The 22,993-nt window shown below is 33.6% G+C and overlaps 1 protein-coding gene across 1 annotated transcript; it reads right to left on the bottom strand.

Annotated features, from left to right (window-relative positions):
* Positions 1-10,999: 10,999 nt before the first annotated feature.
* Positions 11,000-11,905, bottom strand: LOC145125116 (hevamine-A-like). The gene has a single exon (XM_079060606.1). It carries the CDS (start codon positions 11,903-11,905, stop codon positions 11,000-11,002), a length of 906 nt encoding a protein of 301 aa, XP_078916732.1.
* Between the last annotated feature and the right edge of the window lie 11,088 nt (positions 11,906-22,993).

The following is a 22,993-nucleotide window of genomic DNA, read 5'->3' as shown; positions in this document are numbered from 1 at the left end:
TGTATTTTATGTATGCCTTCATATTGTGACGAGATTCATGTCTATAGACGACGTGCAAAAGCGTGTCGTCTCTCGTTATGACAGGGCCTTCGTCGACACGCATTTGCGCGTCGTCTGAGCGTTTTACGACACGCATTGCGCGTCGTAAAAGGCTGTTTTACTAGTAGTGAGTAAAGGTGATTTTTACATTTTTTTCAATTACAAAGAAGAGGGGTTGTATTCCATAAACTCCAATCTATTTTTCACTGCCTCCTCTATGTTTTACCCAAACAAAAATATTTTTAAATTTAACAAGTTTAAATATAAAAATAAATAGCTTAGTTATTGTAACACACATAAAAATCATGCCCAATTTAAAACTTTTCAAACAATCCAAAAACCATTAGTTATTACAAAACTTGTTTTCAAAAGGTATAATATCAGAGTATCCTAGAAACATAAACATAAATATGAGGAGTTGTACGATCACGTCTTCGCCTTGCCGCGATCCCCTGATGTACCTGAAACAATAAACTGAAACTGTAAGCCTGATGCTTAGTGAGTTCCCCAAAATACCGATACACTGCACATAATACATATACAAATAACAGCATGTACTGGGTCCACAGCTTTACAGACTGGAATACCCCTGGGCCCACAGTGTGAGTCTGGATTGCCTACCGAGCCCACAACTCACATCTGGATTGCCATCGAGCCCACAGTACGAGTCTGGATTGCCTACCGGGCCCACAGCTTGTATCTGGAATGCTCCTAGGGCTTGTTGGTTACCGCACGAAGCAGTACATCCTCAACCCATCCCACATAACATATCAACATATAGCACAACTACTAAGCATGCAGATAATCATATAACAACACAGGCAGTCCTACAAATCTACCTAACTGGATAACCACTAGCATGCAACACTAACTCATACTCAACTTCTAACACTGCTAGGATAACATATCCAATGGGTCGGCCTTGGTGCCTTAGACCCCTTAGTATAGTGAGATAACTCACCTCGCAAGTAGTGTTGAAATATTGTACTTCTCTGACTGCTGTCTCACCGGGAATCCCAAACTGTCACATAAAATAATTACTAAGTTAATACCCATCCTTACTCCCTTGACTAAGTGTTCTCATAACTTATTAAGTCCATTTCCTTTTGTTGACCAAAGTCCCACTCCAATCCCTCAACTTGGAAGTCCACATATATATAAGTCTACTATTGGCCCAATTTACTAAATTGGGCCCAAACTCCTTATTGGGCCTAAACCCATGATCCACTACCACTAACTGGCCCAAAACACCTTACTCACTAAGTCCAGCAAAGACCCAAGTCCCTTTACTCCATAAACATCCCAATACCTAAAGCCCAAATATCAAAGGCCCAATAGAGGACGTACGCGGGGGGGTACTCCTCTGGTAGGCTGGGCGTACACGACTAGATGTTGACCACCATCGGGGTGGTTGACCCAGTACGTTGTGCGTACTCCATATTTTGACAAAACTTTATTAAGTGCTTAATGGCTTAAGCACTTAAGTCCTAATCTCAGATCCAGAGGCCTAACATGTCCAGGGTCCATAAAGTCACGAACTTTATCACTTTGGACGTCCATAAAGTCCCAAATGCTTGGTCTTAATCCATTAAGACCTTATTTCTCTTGCATGGGACACCTACAGCCTATGGGACCTCATTTTTATTACTTAAAGTCCTTTCAAGAGCCTGGAAGGACAGCTCTTTACGTCCACAACACAAAATACACCACTTTATGGCTTTTGGGACAAGAAATGCTTCTAATAAAGTAAAATGATGAAATCTAAGCATATAAGCATAAAGTTTGGAACTTTATACCTTTAGAAGCTTCTTTAGCACAAACTAACTTCAGATCTACAAGCTTGGTCTCTTCCTTCAACTCTTTGATGTAATGGTTTCCTCTTAAGGCCTTCAAGAACACCAAAATGAGCTTAACACATAAAGGGGAGGCTAGGGTTTGAGAGAGACGAGTTTGATCTGTGGAGGCTGAGGTAAAAGGGTGTTAGTGCACATTATGTTCCTTATATAGGCCCCAAACCCTAAATATTAGGGTTTCACCCAGACATCAGTACGCCCAGCGTACTAAGGCGGACCTTAATACGTCTAGCGTACTCTTATGTACGCGCAACGTACTCTCTTTATGGCCCAAATTTGCAAACTTAGCCCTTAAACTTGTCTTGGCTATCCATTCCCAATCCCAAGGGCTACAATCGACAAAGTAAAGATAGAATAGGGTTCAGAAATACCTGCAAAAATCTCGGGGTGTTACAGTTATAAAAGAAATAAACTACTTAATTGGAAACTCTAATCCCAATCTTTGTTACCTTGAAAACAATGCTTAATTTTCTACTTCGGGTTGACAACTTGAGTAAGAAGAAATACCACCACATGACACAAAAATATTAATTCTAATTGTGTTTGGAATTGTTTTTTGAATTCCAAAATTGTTTTTGGCAAAAATATTTATTGATTTATGATAGATGATATGGGCTGAAAAATTAGATTAGGTATCGGGAGTACCTCCAAGGCGACTGTTCCACTAAGGAGCGGGTTAAGAAAACGTTGGGTAAGAACTGTAGCCGCTCAACCATTTTTAGCCCAAACATTGCTTGGTTGTACACTATGAAAAAATAAACTTATACGAAAATGTGTTAATATTTTTTAATTAGTTCATGAATTATTTTTGTATGTTTATATTATTTTCTAAATTGGTTTTGTATGTTTTTAATTAGTTTTTATTTATTTTATAATTAAAAAATTAAACGGGTCGGAAGGGATAAGAAAGACTGGTATTCATATGTGGTGGGATGGAAAAATAGAACATGTAAGGCCAGACAAAATGATGAGCGGGGAAGACCGCGGGACTCTTCCTGCACGGTGGAACATCGCACCGTCGGTGCGGGAAAGGGTGGTGCGGGGAAGGGTGAGGGGTTCGGTTGCCGCGTTCTCCCTCCTTCGCTGATTGGTGGAAATGTTTTTTTTTTTTGAAGTAACCGTTAAAAAAACGGTAATATATATATATATATATATATATATATATATATATATATATATATATATATGTTTACCAACGACTATATGCCTCTAAATGTTCTTTTTTTTTTTTTTTTTTACCCTCTACAACATCTATAAATACTCAAACTAATTTACCTTCAATCAAACTTTCAAACAAACCCTCTACAACCTCTATTTTCTTCAAACTAAAAAAATGAATCCCGATAATCAAACCCCAACCTCCGATAGAAGGAAAAAACTCATGTTTCGAGTTTAAGCACCCCTACTCGAAACATTTTTGCTATCGATTCATCATCACAAGGAGTTATCGTCCTCAACTCGACGCTCTCATTCAATCTCCACTACAATTTCAATACCAAAATGTTAGACAATGTTAACCGGTCCAAGTTCCAAATGTTACTCCGCAAATGTTTTCAAACTTTGTTATTTTTCCCGATCAGCATTCGCCAAATCAACGTCAACCCCAAACCCAAACCCAAACTTAAACCCAAACCCAACAACAATTCCAACTTGTCGATGAGTTGGATGACTCGAAAGAATAAGAGACGGTTCCCGAAACTCAACCCACACCACCCCCACAACGACGTAAAGGAAAAGAACAAGCGCGGAAGGGTGTCGCACAACCGGGAAGACAAAAGCCGACAGCATGGCTTCCATAAGAAGAGCTAGTTTTGGTAAAAGCTTGGGTTGACATTTCTGAGGATTCGAAGAAGGGAAATGCACAACCGGGAGAGCATTTTTGGTTTCGCATTTTTAGAACGGTTTCGGGAGGAGCTAGAAAAAGATGACGACTACCGTACGAAATATCGACTGAATTCGAAGTTTTGAGAAATAGCAAAGGGGGTTTCAAAAATAAATGGGTTGTACAACAACCTAAAAACCCAACGAAAAAGCGGTCAAGGCAACGAATAAATACTTAAAGAAGCTTTGCAATTTTACCTTGAGAAAGTCGGAAAACCATTCAAGTGGCACGATTGTTGAAAATTATTGGTTAGATGTCCTATGTGGAAAAAATACGAGCAAGATTTTATTTTTGGAGTACAACAATCAAAGCGAACGAAAACGGACTCTAGTGGTTACACAACTTCCTCCGATGCTCGGGTCGGTCTAGATTTAAATCAGGAGGACGAAATCGAGCTAGAAGAAATTGTCCGACCGATGGGTAGGGACAAAGCAAAGAGGAAGGGAAAATGGACTTCTTCAGGTGCATCGGATTTCAGCATGGACATTGACGAAATGCGGAAAATAACAGCATCGTTTGATCGATATAATCTTAATTTCTCTGAACGTTTGGCGTTCGACAAAGAAAAAGAAGTAAGGAAGAAGGAGCGCGCGAAGAGACAAGAAATGGAGGATATGAAGTTCTTGATAGAAAACAACGACCATATCTCGGGACCGGCTCTCGAGCTCATGATGAAGAAGATGGAAAAAATTATGAAAAAATATTTTCCATAGGTTGTTGTTGGTTTGTTTGATTTTTTGTTTGTGTTTTATTTATTTATTTATTATTTTTTTATTTTTAATTTTCTACTTTTTTAAATCATAGGTTTATTGTAATTTTTATTTTAATTAATGAAATGCATTTTCTTTTTAATTAAATTTTTTGGTTGTTATTAATTTAAAAATTATAAATCATAAAAATCAATTAGTTTTATTTAAAAAAAAAAGTAGCGAGGAAAGATTCTCACCAATTCCTTGGGTTTAAATGAGAGAAAAAAAAGTAAGGAAAAATATAATGTGACCCACAAAAAATAAAGGGAGTTTCCCACCCACACATTCCGGTCTAAAAGACAAGAAGAAGATAATAAGATATGATAAGTGTGTTGATGGATACCTTCCACCCTTATGGTGGTGGCAAAAAATATATATTTTTTTATTAGTTTTTGTGGTATCAAAAATTAATAAATCAATATGTTAAAAAAATGTATGGCTTAAAATTTATTATAATTAAAAAAATTAAAAGGAGTTTCGTAAAAACGTTTCACATACTTTTTAAAATATAATTTTTGAAGCTAATGAAAAACTTATTTTGAAAAAGGAAAATCTGCAAAAAAAAATTAAATAATAATAATAACAAATAAATAAATAAAATAAAAAATCTCTAGAGTTTTGTTGTATTAACCAAAAAATCATTCCTAATTTTTTGTTTTAACAATTAAGTCCAAAAAAACATGTAAACACCAATTTTCAATGTCAAATTGTAAATAAACAATCATGAATAACTTTTTCGTTAATATAGTTAAAGTTTAATGATTTTTCTGAAAATTTTTCTTTTTATATATAATAAATTAAAATTTTTTTTTAAATAAATTCATATTTATTTATTAAAAAACTCAAAATAAATATATCATCTACATCTCTTACACTAAAAAAACTCATTTTTATTTATTAAAAACACAATAATTATAATTTATATATCATTTGTGGGTTTTTCTAGTGATTCTTTTCATAAATATCATAACTAAAATCATAATTATATATCATTTTAGCATGTATTTTTATAACTATTGTACCTCTTATAATCTTATTTGCAACTATTTAACCATGTTGACATTTAAGTTATGTGTTGTAGAACAACTTGAACTTCATTTGGTCACTTCTAGAAAAGTTAAAACTCTCTTCATTATAATTATTTACACGTAAGTCATTTCTTCTTATAATGTTATTTGTAACTATTTAACCATATTGACATTTAAGTTATGTATTGTAGAACAACTAGAACCTAATTTGGTCACTTCTAAAAAAGTTAAAACTCTCTCCATTGTCATTTTTTACACCTAAGTCATTTCTTTTTTACACCCAAAACCTGAATATTCAATAATGAAGGTAGTATGTGGCCTAAAAACACGTTTCATACGACAAATCAATAAAGTCCTCTTAAATTATATGATAACTACAATCTTAAAGATATCATCGATATCCTATATAATTTAAAAGGAATTTGTTGATTTGTCGTATGGAGCGCGTTTTTATGTCACATTTAGGGGTGAACATTTGGACCACTGGATTGAACCGAACTGGGAACTTGACTTGGACTTGGACCTGGTGAGCCTTAACGAGTCCGGTCTAAGAGCTGGACTGGTTTTGTCCGGTTCCGGTCCAAATACTTACCCTTACAGTCGTAATAGATAAACTAATTTTCGGTAGGGCTTCAACGAGTTGTACCATATGCATCTAAAGTTATATTGGTCCAACAGGTACAAGAACCAAAAAACATGGACCTGCCTCAATAGGTTCGGTCCAAAGTCCACCAATTTCTGTCAAACCGGTCTGGTCCAGTTCGGTCCGCATGCTCACACCTAGACACATGATAACTTTATTGTTGAATTTTAAAATATTGGGTGTAAAAGATAAGACTTGGGAGGGAGTTTCCACTTTTTTAATAAATAAATATGAGTTTTTTTTTTCAAATTAATTTAGTATATATAAGAAAAATCTTTAGAAAAATCTTCAAACTTTAACCACATTTAAAGGAAAGGGGAAATGACTTTGGAGAGTAACCAACTATCAGTTTTGTTCACATTTGGTCATTTTTTCTTTTGTACTCTATTTACCATTAAACTTGTTTTTTATGTTCATAAAGACTGTTATGATCGGCTATTGTAGGTTTAGCCGGTCAAGTTGAATTTTCCGGCCAATATATGAGTTTTTCGGCAAAAATATGAATTTTTCGACGAATGTAAGAGTTTTCCGACGAATGTATGATTTTTCTGGCGAAGTGATGAACACTATGAGTGACTTAAACTTGTTTTTCACATCTGAACACTATGAATGTGAATTTGAAAAACATATATACAAGAAAATTGAAATCCTTGTAAAAATCTGAATCTGCAAAAATATGAATACTATGAATGTATGAATATTCCAGAAACCCTTGGTACATGAATAACATACAAGAAATCAGTGGGATTCCAAATCGAAAATATGGAAATGTATGTGTTCTTAGTTCGTTCTTGTTCTTGGGAATAAAACCCTAGAACTTAAACTCGAAGCTGCCATAGAAATTGAAAATCAGGTCCGTGTTCTTATTCATGGAACGATTCAAGAAACCCTTGGATTGTATTCATGGAATGCAACCTCAAATCGAACCTTAGAGTATAAAAAAATTGAAGCTGCCATGGAAATCGAAGTTGAACGATTTCGGATGAACTTGAACTCGAAGCTGAAAGATTTCTGAATTATTTTTGATGAACTTGAACTCGAAGTTGCCATGGAAATCAAAATTTGAAGCTGATGAAGGTTCATCAACGGAAGAAAGGGGGCTGGAAAATAGAGAAAATAAAATTTTGTAGATTCTGAAAATAGAGAATAAGAAAAATTTGTAGATCTGAAAAATCGAACTCATTTCAAGGTTTTAATGGTTTTTGTGGGTTTGAAATAGCCGGAAAACTCATGTTTGCCGGAGGCTCGCCGGAGAAGATGACCGGAGAGCCGCCGGAGCTGATAGTCACTAGAAACCTTCAATAGCAAGCTGCAATGGTTTTGTGAACATCAAAACAAGTTCAATGGTAAATAGAATATAAGGAAAAAAAAGTGACAAAATATGAACAAAACCGATAGTTTGTTACCCTCCAAAGTCATTTTCGTTAACGAAAAAGTCATCATTGATTGTTTGTTTACAATTTGCCTAGAAAACCGGCATTAAGTATTTAGCGGTTTTTTTGGTTACTGCAAAAATAAATAAATAAATAAAAATCAGGTTTGGCTTTTGCCTTATTAGAACCAAACTTTAGAGACATTTTTGCAGATTTTCCTTTGAAAAATACTTTTGAGCTTGACAAACCTTTTTTTTATTCATTGTTTTTTTTTTCAAAAAATCAATAAATCAATAAGCAATCACAATGGAAAAAACGTTGAATATAAATATAACATTTCACAAAACACTTTGAAATGTTCTTTGATACATTTTGCAAACAAGGACCTTATGTTACTAAAGAACTAGATTAGATAGTGGAGACCATTCTTTTTTCAATTTGCATATCTCAACGACTCTTTTTATGATACAGCTAAAAGAACAGTTATTTGTTCACATTCATTGCAGTTAATTGTACTGATTAACCCTTAATATTTGTGTGTAAAATTTTAAATTTGTATGGGGTAACATTGGTTTTATCATTTAGGGGAAATTAAGGAATATGAACACCAATACCAATACACGAAGTTTGAAAGTTATATGTGGAGTACATCAAAAGAAGCACATAGTACAACTCTGCATGGTAAAATTTGATGTAGCCATTTGATATATGACAAACTGGTGTCACAATCACGAATACTAGGGGCCAATGTAAGACAAATTTGTGAATATCTTGACAGCAGGAAGGCTGATGTAACTCATTTTATTATTCAAGGTCAAATACATAATACGCGAATATTTATTATTGTTACGCATATATTTATTATTGTTTACGGTTACAATATGCCTTTTGGTTTCTGTTAGTTGTTATTTTACAAGATGAAAGGGTTATGTTCCAACTTGTTGCAGATATAAATATCAATGGATACAGTAGTTTGTAGCTGGTAGCGGAAATGTAGAGTTTTTATTTGTATATAAATATTTGACAAAAATAGGTAGAAGCTTTTAAACCAAACACTCATCTTAAATTTCTAAATTTTAAACTTTACATCAGGTAATTGATTTTCTTAAATGTCTTGAATTTAAGATTTATTATTTGAAGCAAAATTTGATTTATTATTTGAAATTGTGTTTGTGTTGTTAGCCCACTGAAACCAACTTAGCTTAATTTGAAATTAATTTTCTCAATTCTGCCAAGATTTTGATTTTCAAGTTCGCCAATTGCTTTCTTAAAAGTTAAAACCATGAACATTTTTACTTTGTCCAGCCTTGTTCAAAATTTATGTTTTATTATTTGAAATTGAATTTGTTTGTTTGGAATTTTATGAATTTGGTTGGTGTAGACTTTAGATTTACTCTTTATAATATATAATTTTAGTTCAAAATTATGTATTTACATCAATGATTTTTACACTTTCTTATTTCACTGAGAGATAAAACAAAGATTCACCGGTAATGGTTTTTTTATTTAGGATAATTTTATAGTTACCCTCGAATTATTTTGTATACATCCTTCTTTGTGAGTGGAATAGTGGAATAGTGTGTCCTCCTATAATTTGACATTTTATAAAAGTAAGGAATACGTATAGTAACACCATTTATTAATTATCATAGAATTTGCAATTTGGATTGTGGGTTTTTAGTTTTTATTTTTACATGATCTTTAAATTAACTCAATTTGGTCTAATAGGTGACTAGGGCATTAATAATGAAATTTTGTATTTTTAATTCTTGTAATTTGACAACTTGTTAAATATATGGACAAGGGATAAATTTCCAATTCACCTTTAACAGCTTCTTAGCATACTTTTAGAATCATATAATTTTTTAGAGTAAAATACAATTTTGGTCCTTGTGGTTTGGCTAAAATCTCACTTTTGGTTCTTGTATTGAGAGTTTATTATGGGTGGTTCATGTGAAGGGTTCTGGACATCTTTGGTACTTGAGAGGAATGTGGCCCTCACGTGAGGGAATAAAATTAATTTCACTTTTGTGGAGTCAGCTTCCTTTGTGAGATTTTGGCTAAACCACAACGGTTACCTAGATGTTCTCGACGACCCGACCTCCGAGCGCCACCGTGTCTCTTCCACTGTCGTCGCTGTCAACACCACCCTTGATTCCAATTTCACAAGAGTCGATCTTCCCTCTATAATCAAACCGGCCGGTCACTCTATTTCCAGATGAATTGATGAAGAATGTGAAAGATGAATATTCATTTGTAAAATTGCTGGAAATTATTCAAGATGTATTCTAATGGGGCTGCTTTGCTTGAGCTTCTCAGATTGTTGGACTCTAATCCTCGTTTGGCCATCAAAGGTAATTACTTTTTCGTATGATGTGTAGGTATTTAAACATATGAAGTAGTTCAAGTTCATGATTTTTTATTCCCAAATCAGTTTATTGGGAAAAAAGGATAATTAATCTAATTCTACTTGATGAAATTACTAAACTAATTGGATTTCTAATTACCCAAATTACTTCAGACGACAAATGCCTGTCAAATTTGATCGTAGAAAGGGGTGTTTAATGTGCTTTTTCAAAGTAAATATATCTTGAATTTAGAATCGAAAGAAGATAATTGGCTAATCAGGAGATGTTGTTGCTTAAGTTTACATTTAATCGGTTAATGGTTTCTTTATTCTTCCCATTAAGTCGAAATGGAAGAGAAATTCTGATAGCTGCAATCTGGTTTGCTAGTGACTCAAAAAATCTTTTTTAAGTTTACTCTATCATAGCATTATAATTTCTAGACTTTTTTTGTCTTATTAGACCATTATACTTTAAAAAATCTACATAACTTTAGCAATGAATACTGCCATTTAGTTGACACTGCTATATTTGGGTTAAAGTGTGATGTAGTAGTATGAAGAATGGAAGTAGGATGCTATGATAAACAAACCAATGAAAAAATGTTATTTAGTGTATTTAACCCTTTCAAAAGATTAATAAGATTAAGACGTTAAATCAAGAATCTTAATGCAAAAAGTTCAGAATTCATAAGAATCTCTTTGTTGATTATAGGTAATACTTTGAACTCCTCCATGACACAATCAAGGGACCAGTTTGTGTTGTGGTTATAATGAATATATCATTCTTTTTTAGACAAAATTACATAAATGATTCTTGTAGTTTATAAAAAATCAAAACTTTAGTCGAACTTTCCATTTCCTTACACGTGCGATCCTCATGATTTTAATTTCTTGCATACTTTTCTTTAAGCTCATTAGTGTGTAAATTAAAACGATTCAGATCTGTTAGCACATGTGAAAGTAGAATATGTAAAAATTTAACAACAAATCAAAGATTACGAACAACCACTAGTCAACGTATATTTCATCACATCTTTTTAAATAAAAACATCGGTAACATACAAATAAACTTTACAAGGGAACATCTAAACATGACTCTTAATGGAAGAGCTATATCCAGATTGATCATCATAATACTTGGACCAAAGCATCACACCTCCATACTTATCTGAACCCTTAATCACTGGAAGAATCTTTGAAGTGAGATCATCAACAGGAATAAACCCACTTCCAGCTGCATCAGGAGCTGCTGGAAGCCCTAAGAAAATCTTTGTGGCTGGGATATCAGAAGTCCATTGCTTCCAAGAATCCTCAATGCTTTCAATATCTCCCGAACTATACTGACATGGTGGATTGTTAAAAAACTGTACCCAAACATAGTCAAAAACACCTGTTTGAAGTGCAGTTCCAAGCCATGCATCCGGGTATGGGCACTGAGGTGCTGCTGTCAAGTAAACCTTCTTTCCACGTTTGCTATATGCAGAGAGGTACTTCGCTAGGTCATCCCAGTGCTTGCCATCTCCACTTTCAATGTCAAAGTCAACTCCATCCAATACCGCATCTCCAAGTGGACGTGCACATGACTTTCCACCCAAGAAGTTATTCCAAATGTAAGTAGCAACTTGTCTTGCATCTGTAGAAGAAGCTAGTGAATAGCTCCCAGACGCACCACCAATGGAAAGAATGATCTTGACTCCTTTTGCTTGGCAGGATTTGATGTCTGAGCTCAGTTTGGTGCACCCGTTGCTACTCGGATCACAGTGACCAGCAAGGTTCAGAACAGGAGTCTGACCACTTCCAAAAGAAGAAAGGAAAGCCACGTTTACATATTCATAGTTTCCTGTGGAACAAGTGTCTGCCAAAGTTCCTTCGTTCCCATTCTGACCCCAGTATATGGAGATTCCACCAGCATTAGAACTCCTGACAAGTAACAGTGTCAGCATCAAGGATAGAAAGGCAACTGAGATATTGGATCCAAAATCCATTTGCATGTTTGTTTTTCTTTGTTTTAGTTGGTTGGATTGTGTGCTAAAAATGTTGCATGGTTTCTCTTTATATAGGACATGGTTAATTGGTGATGATGATTGTATGATGAGAAGGTTTTGTTGTCTTATTATACTGCGTAGCTTGAAAGTTAATGAAATCATGATCTTTTAGTTGTAAATTGTACATTCAAATAAAAGAGAATTCGTGATGTTTGTCCTTTGACTATTATCAAATATTCTTTAATGGAGCTATAACATAGGTTGCATTGGTGTTGCTTACCAGTTACCATTATTAATAATAATTTATTTGGATCGTAAAATTGTCTTTTTCATGTGTTCTACTAAATAGGATAGTTACTACGGGTGAAGACAATTACATTAATCGTCCATATAGATTACCAGTTGAGCTTAGTATTCTTTTTCTATTTTTGTGCTCATATGTGCATGTGGTTTGCAAAAAATTATGGATATGGTCCAAAAAAAACTTTCATGGAAACTTCAAAATCAAAATATTCTCTTGGTTTTAGTCTTGGACAATTTTAAAGGACTATTTTGCCCTTATAGTTTCTTTTTTTACATTTTTTTAATATTTATCTAAGTTTTTTTAAATTAAAATTAAAAAAAAAATCCCTCCAACCCTATCTCTCGATCCATGCACGACCCTATAATGTAATCCCAAACACCATCACCAAATTCCTCTGCCATAGTTCCTCCCTACCCAGTAGAATCCTTCTCATTTGTTGACACAAACACATATACACACACAAATACCTGCAAATTAACAAGATGGGAAAAAAATACAAACACACAGATAATAGATTTAAACACACACATACCAAATCAAAGCTTCGAGGGTGTTTGGGATTACTTTTCAAACTGAATTTTTGGACTTTTGGCTTTTTCAAAAAGCCAAAAGTTTAAAAAGATGTTTAGCAATTCCAAAAGTCATTTTTAGATTTATTTTTTGGCAAGAAAAAGAAGTTGTTTTAGAAGTCAGGAATTGGTTACTTTTTGGATTTTGCCCCCTCAAAAGTTAATTCAAACACATTTTAAAAACTCCTTTGGGGAAAAGTCATACGTCAAAAAGTCATTTTGTCAAAAAAGACTTTTTAGGTTAAAAAGTAATCTCAAACACCCCCTTCGTTTTTATGGAACAATAGGCATACAAACAAACCTCTCCCATCCAAACCCATCGTACCCTCTCTTTCTCTCTCCAAATTAAGGAGCATGAACTTCATATGGGTTCTCTAACTTTATATTCTTCAACACACACAACCATAAACACACACATGCACGCACACACAATGATCACTACAAGAAAAAAGGGTATTAGCGGCGACAAATATCGCCGCTATTGCTAACCAAAGTCGCCGCTAATAGCTTTACCGGCGACACGTCGCCGCTATTGAGTTGCCGCTGCTGTCTCGTCTATTGAGTCGTCGCTATTGTAGAAAATTCAGAAACCTCAATATCAATGATGTAAAACCCAAAATCGATGATGAAAAGCTCACACACACACCTACAAATATTAATCCAAATGCATATTCAAATTCAACGTAAAACATTTAGAGGTAGGTTTCTAAAAAATTACGGGGGAAGAAAAGGGAGGTGGTGAGATGCTTCATTTTCACCAACAAACAGAAGCCATCGAAAAACAAGAACATCAACCCAAATCTTTGGTTCTTCATTGACCATTTTCTCCTTCGTTTAGCGTTTCGTTTCACTTTAGGCGAAACCCATTTTTGAAATCCCAAGAACAATTAAAGAATAAAAGAGGAAGATATTTTTGAGTTTTTGGGTTTTTGATTTCTTAAATTTGGAGTTTTCTAGTAATGATTATGGGTTCTTGAACATATTTTGATTTCGATGTTAGGTCATTTTTTGAAGCTTTGCTTAATCTCTCCAATTTCACTGATATTAAATGTGAAATCTTTAGGTCACAATAGGCAATTCCAATGATGCAGGTAGTTGGTCGAGAGGGATAAGGAAGAAGATGCAGGTCGATGGTGAAGATGGATGAGGTGGGAGGGTGAGAGAGGAGATGTAGTCGGTGGTGATGAGGGAAGAGATGTTAGAACGGGCAAGAGATGAACGAGAATGAGGAGGGTACATTGGGGTGGGTTAGGTGAGCCCAGTATTAAACCAAATATTAAAAAAGAAATTAAAAGGGAAAAACAATCATTTCAAAACTTTTAGGGAACAAAACCATAAGAATTTCTTGATTTTGGATCTTCTGTAGAAGTTTGAAAAAAATTTAGACCTTATCCATAGTTTCTTTGCAAAGCATAGGGACTCATTTTATCCATAGTTTCTTTGCAAAGCATAGGGACTCATTTTATAGTTTTTTTCTAGATATAACATATATGTTAGAGTAAATAATATCTTTCATACCAGATTTTGCTTTTCATAACACATTTAATTCACAAGATTGATATGTTGCAATCTTGGTCCTTAATCCGTAGTTTGGTTGCACTCTTACTCTTTAACCCTAATTGTCATAAAGATGGAACCGTTAAGATCATAACTGCAATACACATGAGTATAATTTGGTCTTTTCCCGATGACTTATTTCCCTATTTAATTCAATCATATTTACTCATAGAACTGGAAAAGCAAGAACGCACATACACGAAGCATACACAGAAACACCAATAAAACACAAAGAACTAAATTGCCAAAAAAACATGTCAGAGAATATGACAGATACCAAAACACATGATACAACCATGAAGAACCTACAAATACTAATTAAACTACCAATGAAAAAATATTGGCAACAAGTGCTTATAATTTTTTATACATTAACCTATAATATATACATGAGGCATACAAACAACCTGCTAGAGTTAATACTCACATGGTGGTTAACAGTGCTATTACATCTCCGTCTATTACACATTATCAGTATCCACATCTTCTTCAACTTTTTATCAACAACAACACGCATGCTTCTTCCTCAATAAGTCAATCAAATTCTATTGTTACTGGTGGATCATTAAAATCAAAAGGTAATTCTTTCTGTTTTGAGAAATTTTTTGCTAATGTGTATCAATCCGCTTCATCACCAAAAACACATTATTCTTGGATAACTGACTCTGCTGCAACAGACCACATGTGTTCTAATCAATCCTTATGTGTGTCACTCACTAAACTTTCACAGGCTCATATGATTGGTCTTCCTAATGGTTATCGTTTTCTTGGTGCTTCATTTGGTGTTGTTCAACTCCACAAATCTTTTACATTGCAAATGTTTTGTATGTTCCTTGTTTTAACTACAATCTCATTTCAATTCCCAAACTTCTTTCCCATTTGAACACTTGTATTCTCTTCACTGATGAAAGTCGTTTGTTGTAGGACCCTTTGTCGAAGAGTAATCTTGCTCTAGGCATTTTTAGGAAATGCATTAACAGCCTTTATATCTTAGATCATCATGAAATTCAAGATTTTTGTCATTCAGTTTTAGTTTTTCTGTATTCAAAACTTGTAGTGTTTTTTCTGTTTCATCTGATGTTCAATTGTGGCACAAACGATTTGGTCATAAGCCTCTTAATAAACTCAAACAATTGAAGCTTATTCCTTCAAATTGTGACAATCATTTACTTGATTCTTGTCTTGTATGTCTTAAAGCTAAACAACATAGATTGTCATTTCCAAAAAGCATTACTCAAACCAAAAACTCATTGGATTTGATTCACGTTGATGTTTGGAGTCCATACAAATACCCAACTCATGATGGAAATAAGTATTTCATCACAATAGTTGACGCTTTCAGAAGATATATATATATATATATATATATATATATATATATATATATATATATATATATAGATAGATACATTTGCTTAAACATAAAGTCAATGCATTCTCTTTAATCAAGGAGTTTATGAAGCTCATTCACACTTAATTTGGTGTTATGGTTAAAATCATCGGGAGTGATAATGCTTTTGAGTTAGGCTCAAGTAATGAAGGTCAAGAATTCTTTAAGTCATGTGGTATTATTCATCATAAATCTATACCTAATGCCCCTCAAAAAAATGGCTTGGTTGCGAGGAAGCATCGACATCTTTTAAAAACAGCTAGTGCATTTTATTTTCAATCTGGTATTGGAAATGCATATTGGGGTGAATGTATAAAGACAGTTGTGCATCTTATAAACAGAATGCCAATAAAATTTCTTGACAACAGCAGTCCATATAAAGTGTTATTCAAGCAACAACCTGACCTTACATGCTTAAAACTCTTTAGATGTGTAACGTCCGGTTCCCTGGTACGCGTTTAATTATTTAATTATTTATCTTGAATGAAAGACTTGACGAGTTGGTAACCCTGACTCGTCGAGTAGAAGGCTGTTTGGACGCGGGGTTTAAATGAGCTACTCGTCGAGTCACAGCTCTGACTCGACGAGTAGGACAGGCTGGATGAAACCCTAATCTTTAGGGTTTGCACCCTATTTAAGCATCATATCTGGCCTCCATTCCAGTCTCCATCACCTCTAAACCCTATTATCGAAACCCTAAAAGGCCATGCATGGAAGGAAAGTTCGAAACTTTATGTGTCCATCAGATGCTAAAACCCTAGATCTAGGTTTGTATGCATGGATTTGAGACTCTATGGCCTTTTTGGACTAGATTCATGTCATATAGGAATTAGGGTTTTGTCTAAACCATTTTAGGAGGGTTATGAACGGGTAAAGTTGGAAACTTTACTCTTAGAAAGGCCTTTCTAGTGGGCAAACGAGCTAAGGACAATGGATCTAGAAGATAGGGGCTTAATTTGTTAAGATGGCTAAACAGACAGAAGGATTCGACGAGTCGTTTCGTGATGTCCCGATCTCAGTTAGTGGAACTCGACGAGTGGATGAGCCAAGTCGCGACCGAACAGCTTGATAGGACTCGACGAGTCGGTGGAGCGACTCGGCGAGTTAAGTCGTGATTTCAGGATTTCTGAGTTATAGAACTTGGCGAGTCGAAAGGTTGACTCGGCGAGTTGGTCAATCCAGAATGTTGACTTTGACCAGAGCGTTGACTTGACCAGGGGTAAAATGGTCATTTTACCCTAAGTGTTATTATGGAATTTATAGCCGGAGAGTCGCCGGAGCAACGGACAGGGATTCCTCACTCGAGTTCAGCATTCAGTTTGAGAGGTGAGTCTTCTCCTATAGGAACGGGTCTAAGGCACCAAGGCCGACCCGTTTATGTGTGATTGTATGTGTCGGGGTTAGCCCGATGTAGGTTTTATGTTCCGGACTTCGGTCTGATGTCGGGCGGGGCCCGATGCAGTTAGTACGCTTGATGTCTTCGTGATTCTTGCATGTGTATGATTATGTGTTCCGGACTCTGTTCTAATGTCGAGGCAAGCCCGAGGAATGTTAGCTTTCTTTTTATGCTTATGTCTATATTTATGTTTATGTTATGCTCATGATATGTATACCGGACTTCGGTCTGATGTCGGGCGGGGCCCGATGCAGGGATGAGGCCCACGTTATGTCGGACCTCTGTCCGATGTCGGGCGGGGCCCGATGTCGGGCGGGGCCCGATGCAGTGGTCTAGGCCCAATATGTGATTATGTGTATAGTATGTGGTAGCTTGGTTTCAGGTACTTCCACCAGCAAAGAAAAGGGCTCAGGATGATCGCATGCACACACCACAGTTTCAACCTGGGATTATTTTAGACTCTGATGATTACTTACATGATTTTGATACAACTTTCGATATGATATTTTCGAGATACATGATTCTTGACTTTTATTATGATGATGGATGATTTATGGTTTTATTAATGTTTTAAAAACGAAATTTTTGGCTTGCATTTTTGGGATGTTTCAAGATGCTTATGTTATGCTTCAACTAATCATATATCCATAGATAAATTCATGCCAAGGTCTTAGAAGTGTATTTTCTTGGGGTAACCACATTGTCAAAAAGCATACAAGTTAATGAATATTGACACAAATCACATTTTTGTATCAAGAAATGTGAAATATTTTGAAGATGAGTTTTTCTTATTGACTTTTAGTCAAATTATTTCAACCAACACACCAACTTACATACCAGCACCAATATTTGATGAATCAACAATCATTTCAACTCCTTTTTCTACTTCAGATACCTCAAATACAACAGATATTCAAAATACCTAAAATACCCTTTATGTTCCACATCTATGGAGATCAACTAGAAATATCAATCCTCCTCTCAGATTTCAAGATTAGGTATGTACTAATCTTGTTTCTCATACTAATACATCAGAATGCCCTCACATACTCACCAATTTGTGTATCAACAATTCTTACATTGCTCATGTTCAGATTGTTTAACCCCATTTCAGTTTTGGTTTTCACACAATTTCTCATATACCATAACCAACTTTTTATCATCAAGCAAAGGGTATTCTATAATGGGAGGAAGGTATGAAAAAAGAATTTCAAGCTCTAATGGAAAACAACACGTGGGATATAGTAAAACTACCAAAAGGGAAACGTCTAATTTTAGGTAGATGGGCTTTTAAAACAAAACGCATATATGTTGGAAATTTTAAAAAAAACATAAAGCATGATTAGTTGCAAAAGAATTTACTTAAAAGCATGGTGTGGATTATCATGAAACTTTTTCCCCTGTTGTGAAGTTCAATACAATTAGAACACTTGTTGCACTTGCAATCAAGAAAGCATGGAAAATACATTAATTTGAAGTTAATAATGCGTTTCTCCATGGAGAGTTACATGAAGAGGTTTATATGAAAATACCTCATGGTTTAGCTATTGAATCTTCGTCACGTGTGCAAATTGAAAAAATCACTTTATGGTCTAGAGCAAGCTTCTAGACAATGGTATGAAAAATTATCAATAGCTTTACAATCAAAGGGATATTCTCATTCTTCAAGTGATCATTCATTGTTTCTCAAACATTCTGAAGATCATATTGTTATCGTAGCAATCCATGTTGATGACATTCTAGTTACTGGAAACAACATCACAGAGATCAATTCCTTAAAGAAATTTCTAAATGACTAGTTTAAAAACAAAGATTTAGGATTTGTTAATTACTTTCTTGGTCTAGAATTCAATGAAATTCCTAATGGTATGATGATTCATCAATACAAGTTCATTTTGGATCTATTAACTTCATATGATATGTTTGATACTTCTATGGTTAATACTCATCTTCCAACCGGTTCACGATTATTAGTTGACATGGAGAATCATTTATCATATCCTACTACATACATGCAATTAGTTGGAAAGTTAAACTTTTTGTTGCATACAAGACCTGATTTAGCTTTTTCTATTCAACATCTTAGTCAATTTAATCAAAAGTCTTGTCAAGCTCATTATGATACAGTTCTCCATGTTCTCAAGTATCTTAAAGGAACGCTACATCAAGGTATTCTTCTCAACAACACATCATATTTCAAACTAGAGCCATTTTGTGATTCAGATTAGGCATCTTGCTCTATAACTAGGCGTTCAGTAACCGGATATTTCATTATGTTTGGAGGATCTCCATTTTCATGGAAATCCAAGAAACAAGTTAGAGTATCACTTTCATCAACTGAGCATAACTTAGCGTAGAGGTGGTGATACAATTTGATAAATACAATTTGATACATTCAACACATACTTGTAACTTAGCATAACTTAGCGTAGAGGTGGTGATAGGATATAATTTCACAGTATTGTTGCATTTATCATGATTGATTTCCCCATAGGATAAACCTTCATGGTAAGACGAAATGTCAAAATCAATGGAGATGTTAATATCATTAGAAATACTACGAACATATATTAAATTTTTAACTAGATAAGGAACATAAAGAACATTTCGTAAACGAACAAACAAGGTAAGGATGAGTAAGAGTTGTGTGTCTATATATTTCCGTGAGTTGGAATTGCATGACCAATACCGACAATAATTTTTTTTTATTGCTCATAGTGCAATCCGACAAGAGATTACATTGAGATCATGTTATTTCGTGTTTTAGGTTGCTTTGTCATTGATTCCGACAACTAGTTATAAACTAATCAGTGTTCAGCGACGGGTACTTTGGCATTAGAGAGTTTTGATGAGAAAACATCTTAAGTTCTTACGGTACGAGGTGACATTGGGAAGTTTCCAAAACAAGTGTTTGATATTTGGTTTTCTAAGTAGACAACTCTGTGAACTATATTTTGTTGTCTTGAGTATGTTTTGTAGTCGATCTCATGTAGCATTGGCATTGGCAGTGGAGTAAAGGTAGTCAATGGAGATAGTACTGTAGATTCATTGAAGAGAAATGGCATGTAAACTAGACCAAGTTTCAATATCACAAGAGGTGTTATGGGTTTGTTTTTAAAAGCTTTCGAAGAAGGCTTGGGAGCGATGATGTGGTCGATAATTTGATCAGTTCGACAAGAATTTTGAATAATTATGACCAACATGTGTGTTGAATCTTTTTCATTTTGAGGGTGATAGTGATGTGTATTTTAATATTTGTGACCATAACGACAAGTAGGGGTGAGCATCATAACCGAGTATCCGTTTTTGGAACCGGAACTGCCGGTTCCGGTTCCGGTTCTTAAAGTTTAGGAACCGCCTAAGGCAGTTCCAGTTCCGGTTCTTAAAGTTTAGGAACCGCCTAAGGCAGTTCCGGTTTTGGTTCTCATTTTTTCATAACCGCTATCCGTTGGGTTCCCGCCGGAACCGGTTTATATATATATATATATATATATATATATATATATATATATATATATATATATATATATATATTTGTGTGATGTTCTTATAATTTTAATGTTGATTACTAATACTTATTACAGTAGGGACATGATTCTTTTGAATTTTAATATATAAAGCTAAAACTTAAGTTAAGGACTTTTAATATCCTACATAGAATATGTTTTGTTTATAATTAACTATTTGTTTTTGGAACTCGTTTATGTTTGTTAGTTTCTGAAACAAACATTTTGTACATAACATTTAACTGAATGACCATAGTTATATACTTATAAACTAAAAAACAACTTGTTGTCATTTAGGATATACGAATGTATTTTTTTTCCTTTTAAACATCCTTTTATAATATTTATAATTTAAAAGGTAAGTTATGAAGTTATAATTTTTTTTATATTTCTTAAAAAGATGTCGGGTACCTTGAACCGGAACCGGTTCTGGCGGTTCTTACGGTAATTGGCTACACATGTATAAATAATTCAGACGTATATGTGGGCTAATTTTTAAAATTTTAGCAACCGGCAACATATACTATACTACTATTAGTTTATAAATATTTCACTAAATTTTTAAGGGAATATGACTTATTAAGGTAATTAACTATTCTATTTGTTCACATCTTAGTAACTATCTTTTTTTTGTACATATCTAGGTAACAAACTTGTTGGAGGTGTTTACATATGACCATTATGACCTGCAGGTTACATCCTAGATATGAACACTTTTAACAATTTCGTTACCTAGATGTGTACAAAAAAAATAGTTACCCAAATATAAACAAAACGAAAAGTAAGAGTAAATTACATGAATGGTCCATGTAGTTTGGGGGAATTTGTGTTTTCGTTCCCTAACTTATTTTTTTAACTCGGATGGTCCTAACTGTTTATTTTTGTTGCGTGTTTGGTCCCTGTCTTACCTAAAAAGACTATTGTTCCCTTAGTTTATTTTTTTAAGACAAAATTACAAAATGGTCCCTGTGGTTTCCCAAAAGTCAGAAAGTCAGTCTCTGTTAATTTTTTTTGGTGTAAATGGTCCTTGTGGTTTGCAAAACTTGCAAAGATGGCCCTTTTTACTAACGCCGTTAGTATTCAGCCGTTAGGGACTGAATCTGTAAGGGTATTTTTGTCTTTTCAAGTATAAAGGGACTGAATTCGTGGCATTTGATAAACCATAGGGACCATTTTTGTAATTTGTCTTAAAATAATAGAAAATCAAAGGTGCTAGATTCGAACTTTGGACCTCATACCTTTCTCCCTTAATCAACCAAAGCCTTAACCAACTAGGCTAGTGCCACATTTGATTTATATTTTCGAAAACTAACTAATATTATCTACAAATCGTAAATAAATTAATAATAAAATATTAAAAAAAACATATTTTTACAAAAAAAAATTAATAAAACAAAATATATTTTTAGCGTATTGTAAAAAAAATACAAACAATTATTTGTTTTTTTACGTACTTGCTTTACGTAAAATATTTATTTTTATGTATTTAAAAAAATAAGTTTTTGTATACTTTTAAATACATAAAAAACATAATAACATATTATATAAAAACGTAATCCTAAAAAACATAAAAAAGTTTTTTGTATATATTTATTTTATGTGAAGGATGTTTTTTATATTTTTTTTATGTATTTATTTTATGTAAATATGTTTTTTTATGTAATTAAAAAATACGTTTTTATATAATATGTTTCTACGTTGTACTGGAATACAAAATCGGTCAAATAAGTTTTTGTATTGGCCCAATCGGTTTTCTAAAAACCGTTTTTCGGTTTAAAAAATACGTATTAAAAAAACATAGCTTTTTTTTTGCCGGAATTCATGAGATCTTGTTTATGTTTATAAAAATGAAAAATAAAAAATAAAATGTTATTTATAAGCGTTAGCTTAATGAAGATATAAGTATACTTTTCATCCTAAATTGGAAATGTGTTATTATAATACCAACGAACAATGTCCTTATTACTATTGTCAAATCTATGTAACGAAACATTTAAGAAAATGTGGTTGTTCCAAAATTAATGCGATATATTTTAATTTTTAAAAACAATTCGACCGATTTTGCATTCAAATACAACGTAATAACATATTATATGAAAATGTATTTTTAAAATATAAAAAAAAAACATATTTACATAAACAAAATACATAAATATATATATATATATATATATATATATATATATATATATATATATATATAAATTATTTGTATAATTTTTTTTATATAATACGCAAAAATATATTTGTTTTATTTAAAAAAACATTCACGTAAAAATATGTTTTTGTATTATTATTATTATTATTATTATTTATGTTTTAACGATTTTCGTACTATACAAATTAGTTTTAGGAAAGAAAAAACATGGAAG

This window comes from Lactuca virosa, chromosome 7 (assembly GCF_052849685.1).
Source record: "Lactuca virosa cultivar CGN04683 chromosome 7, Lactuca_virosa_CGN04683_v6, whole genome shotgun sequence".
NCBI classification, from domain to species: Eukaryota; Viridiplantae; Streptophyta; class Magnoliopsida; order Asterales; family Asteraceae; genus Lactuca; species Lactuca virosa.
This window is presented reverse-complemented; position numbering and strand designations above follow the sequence as displayed.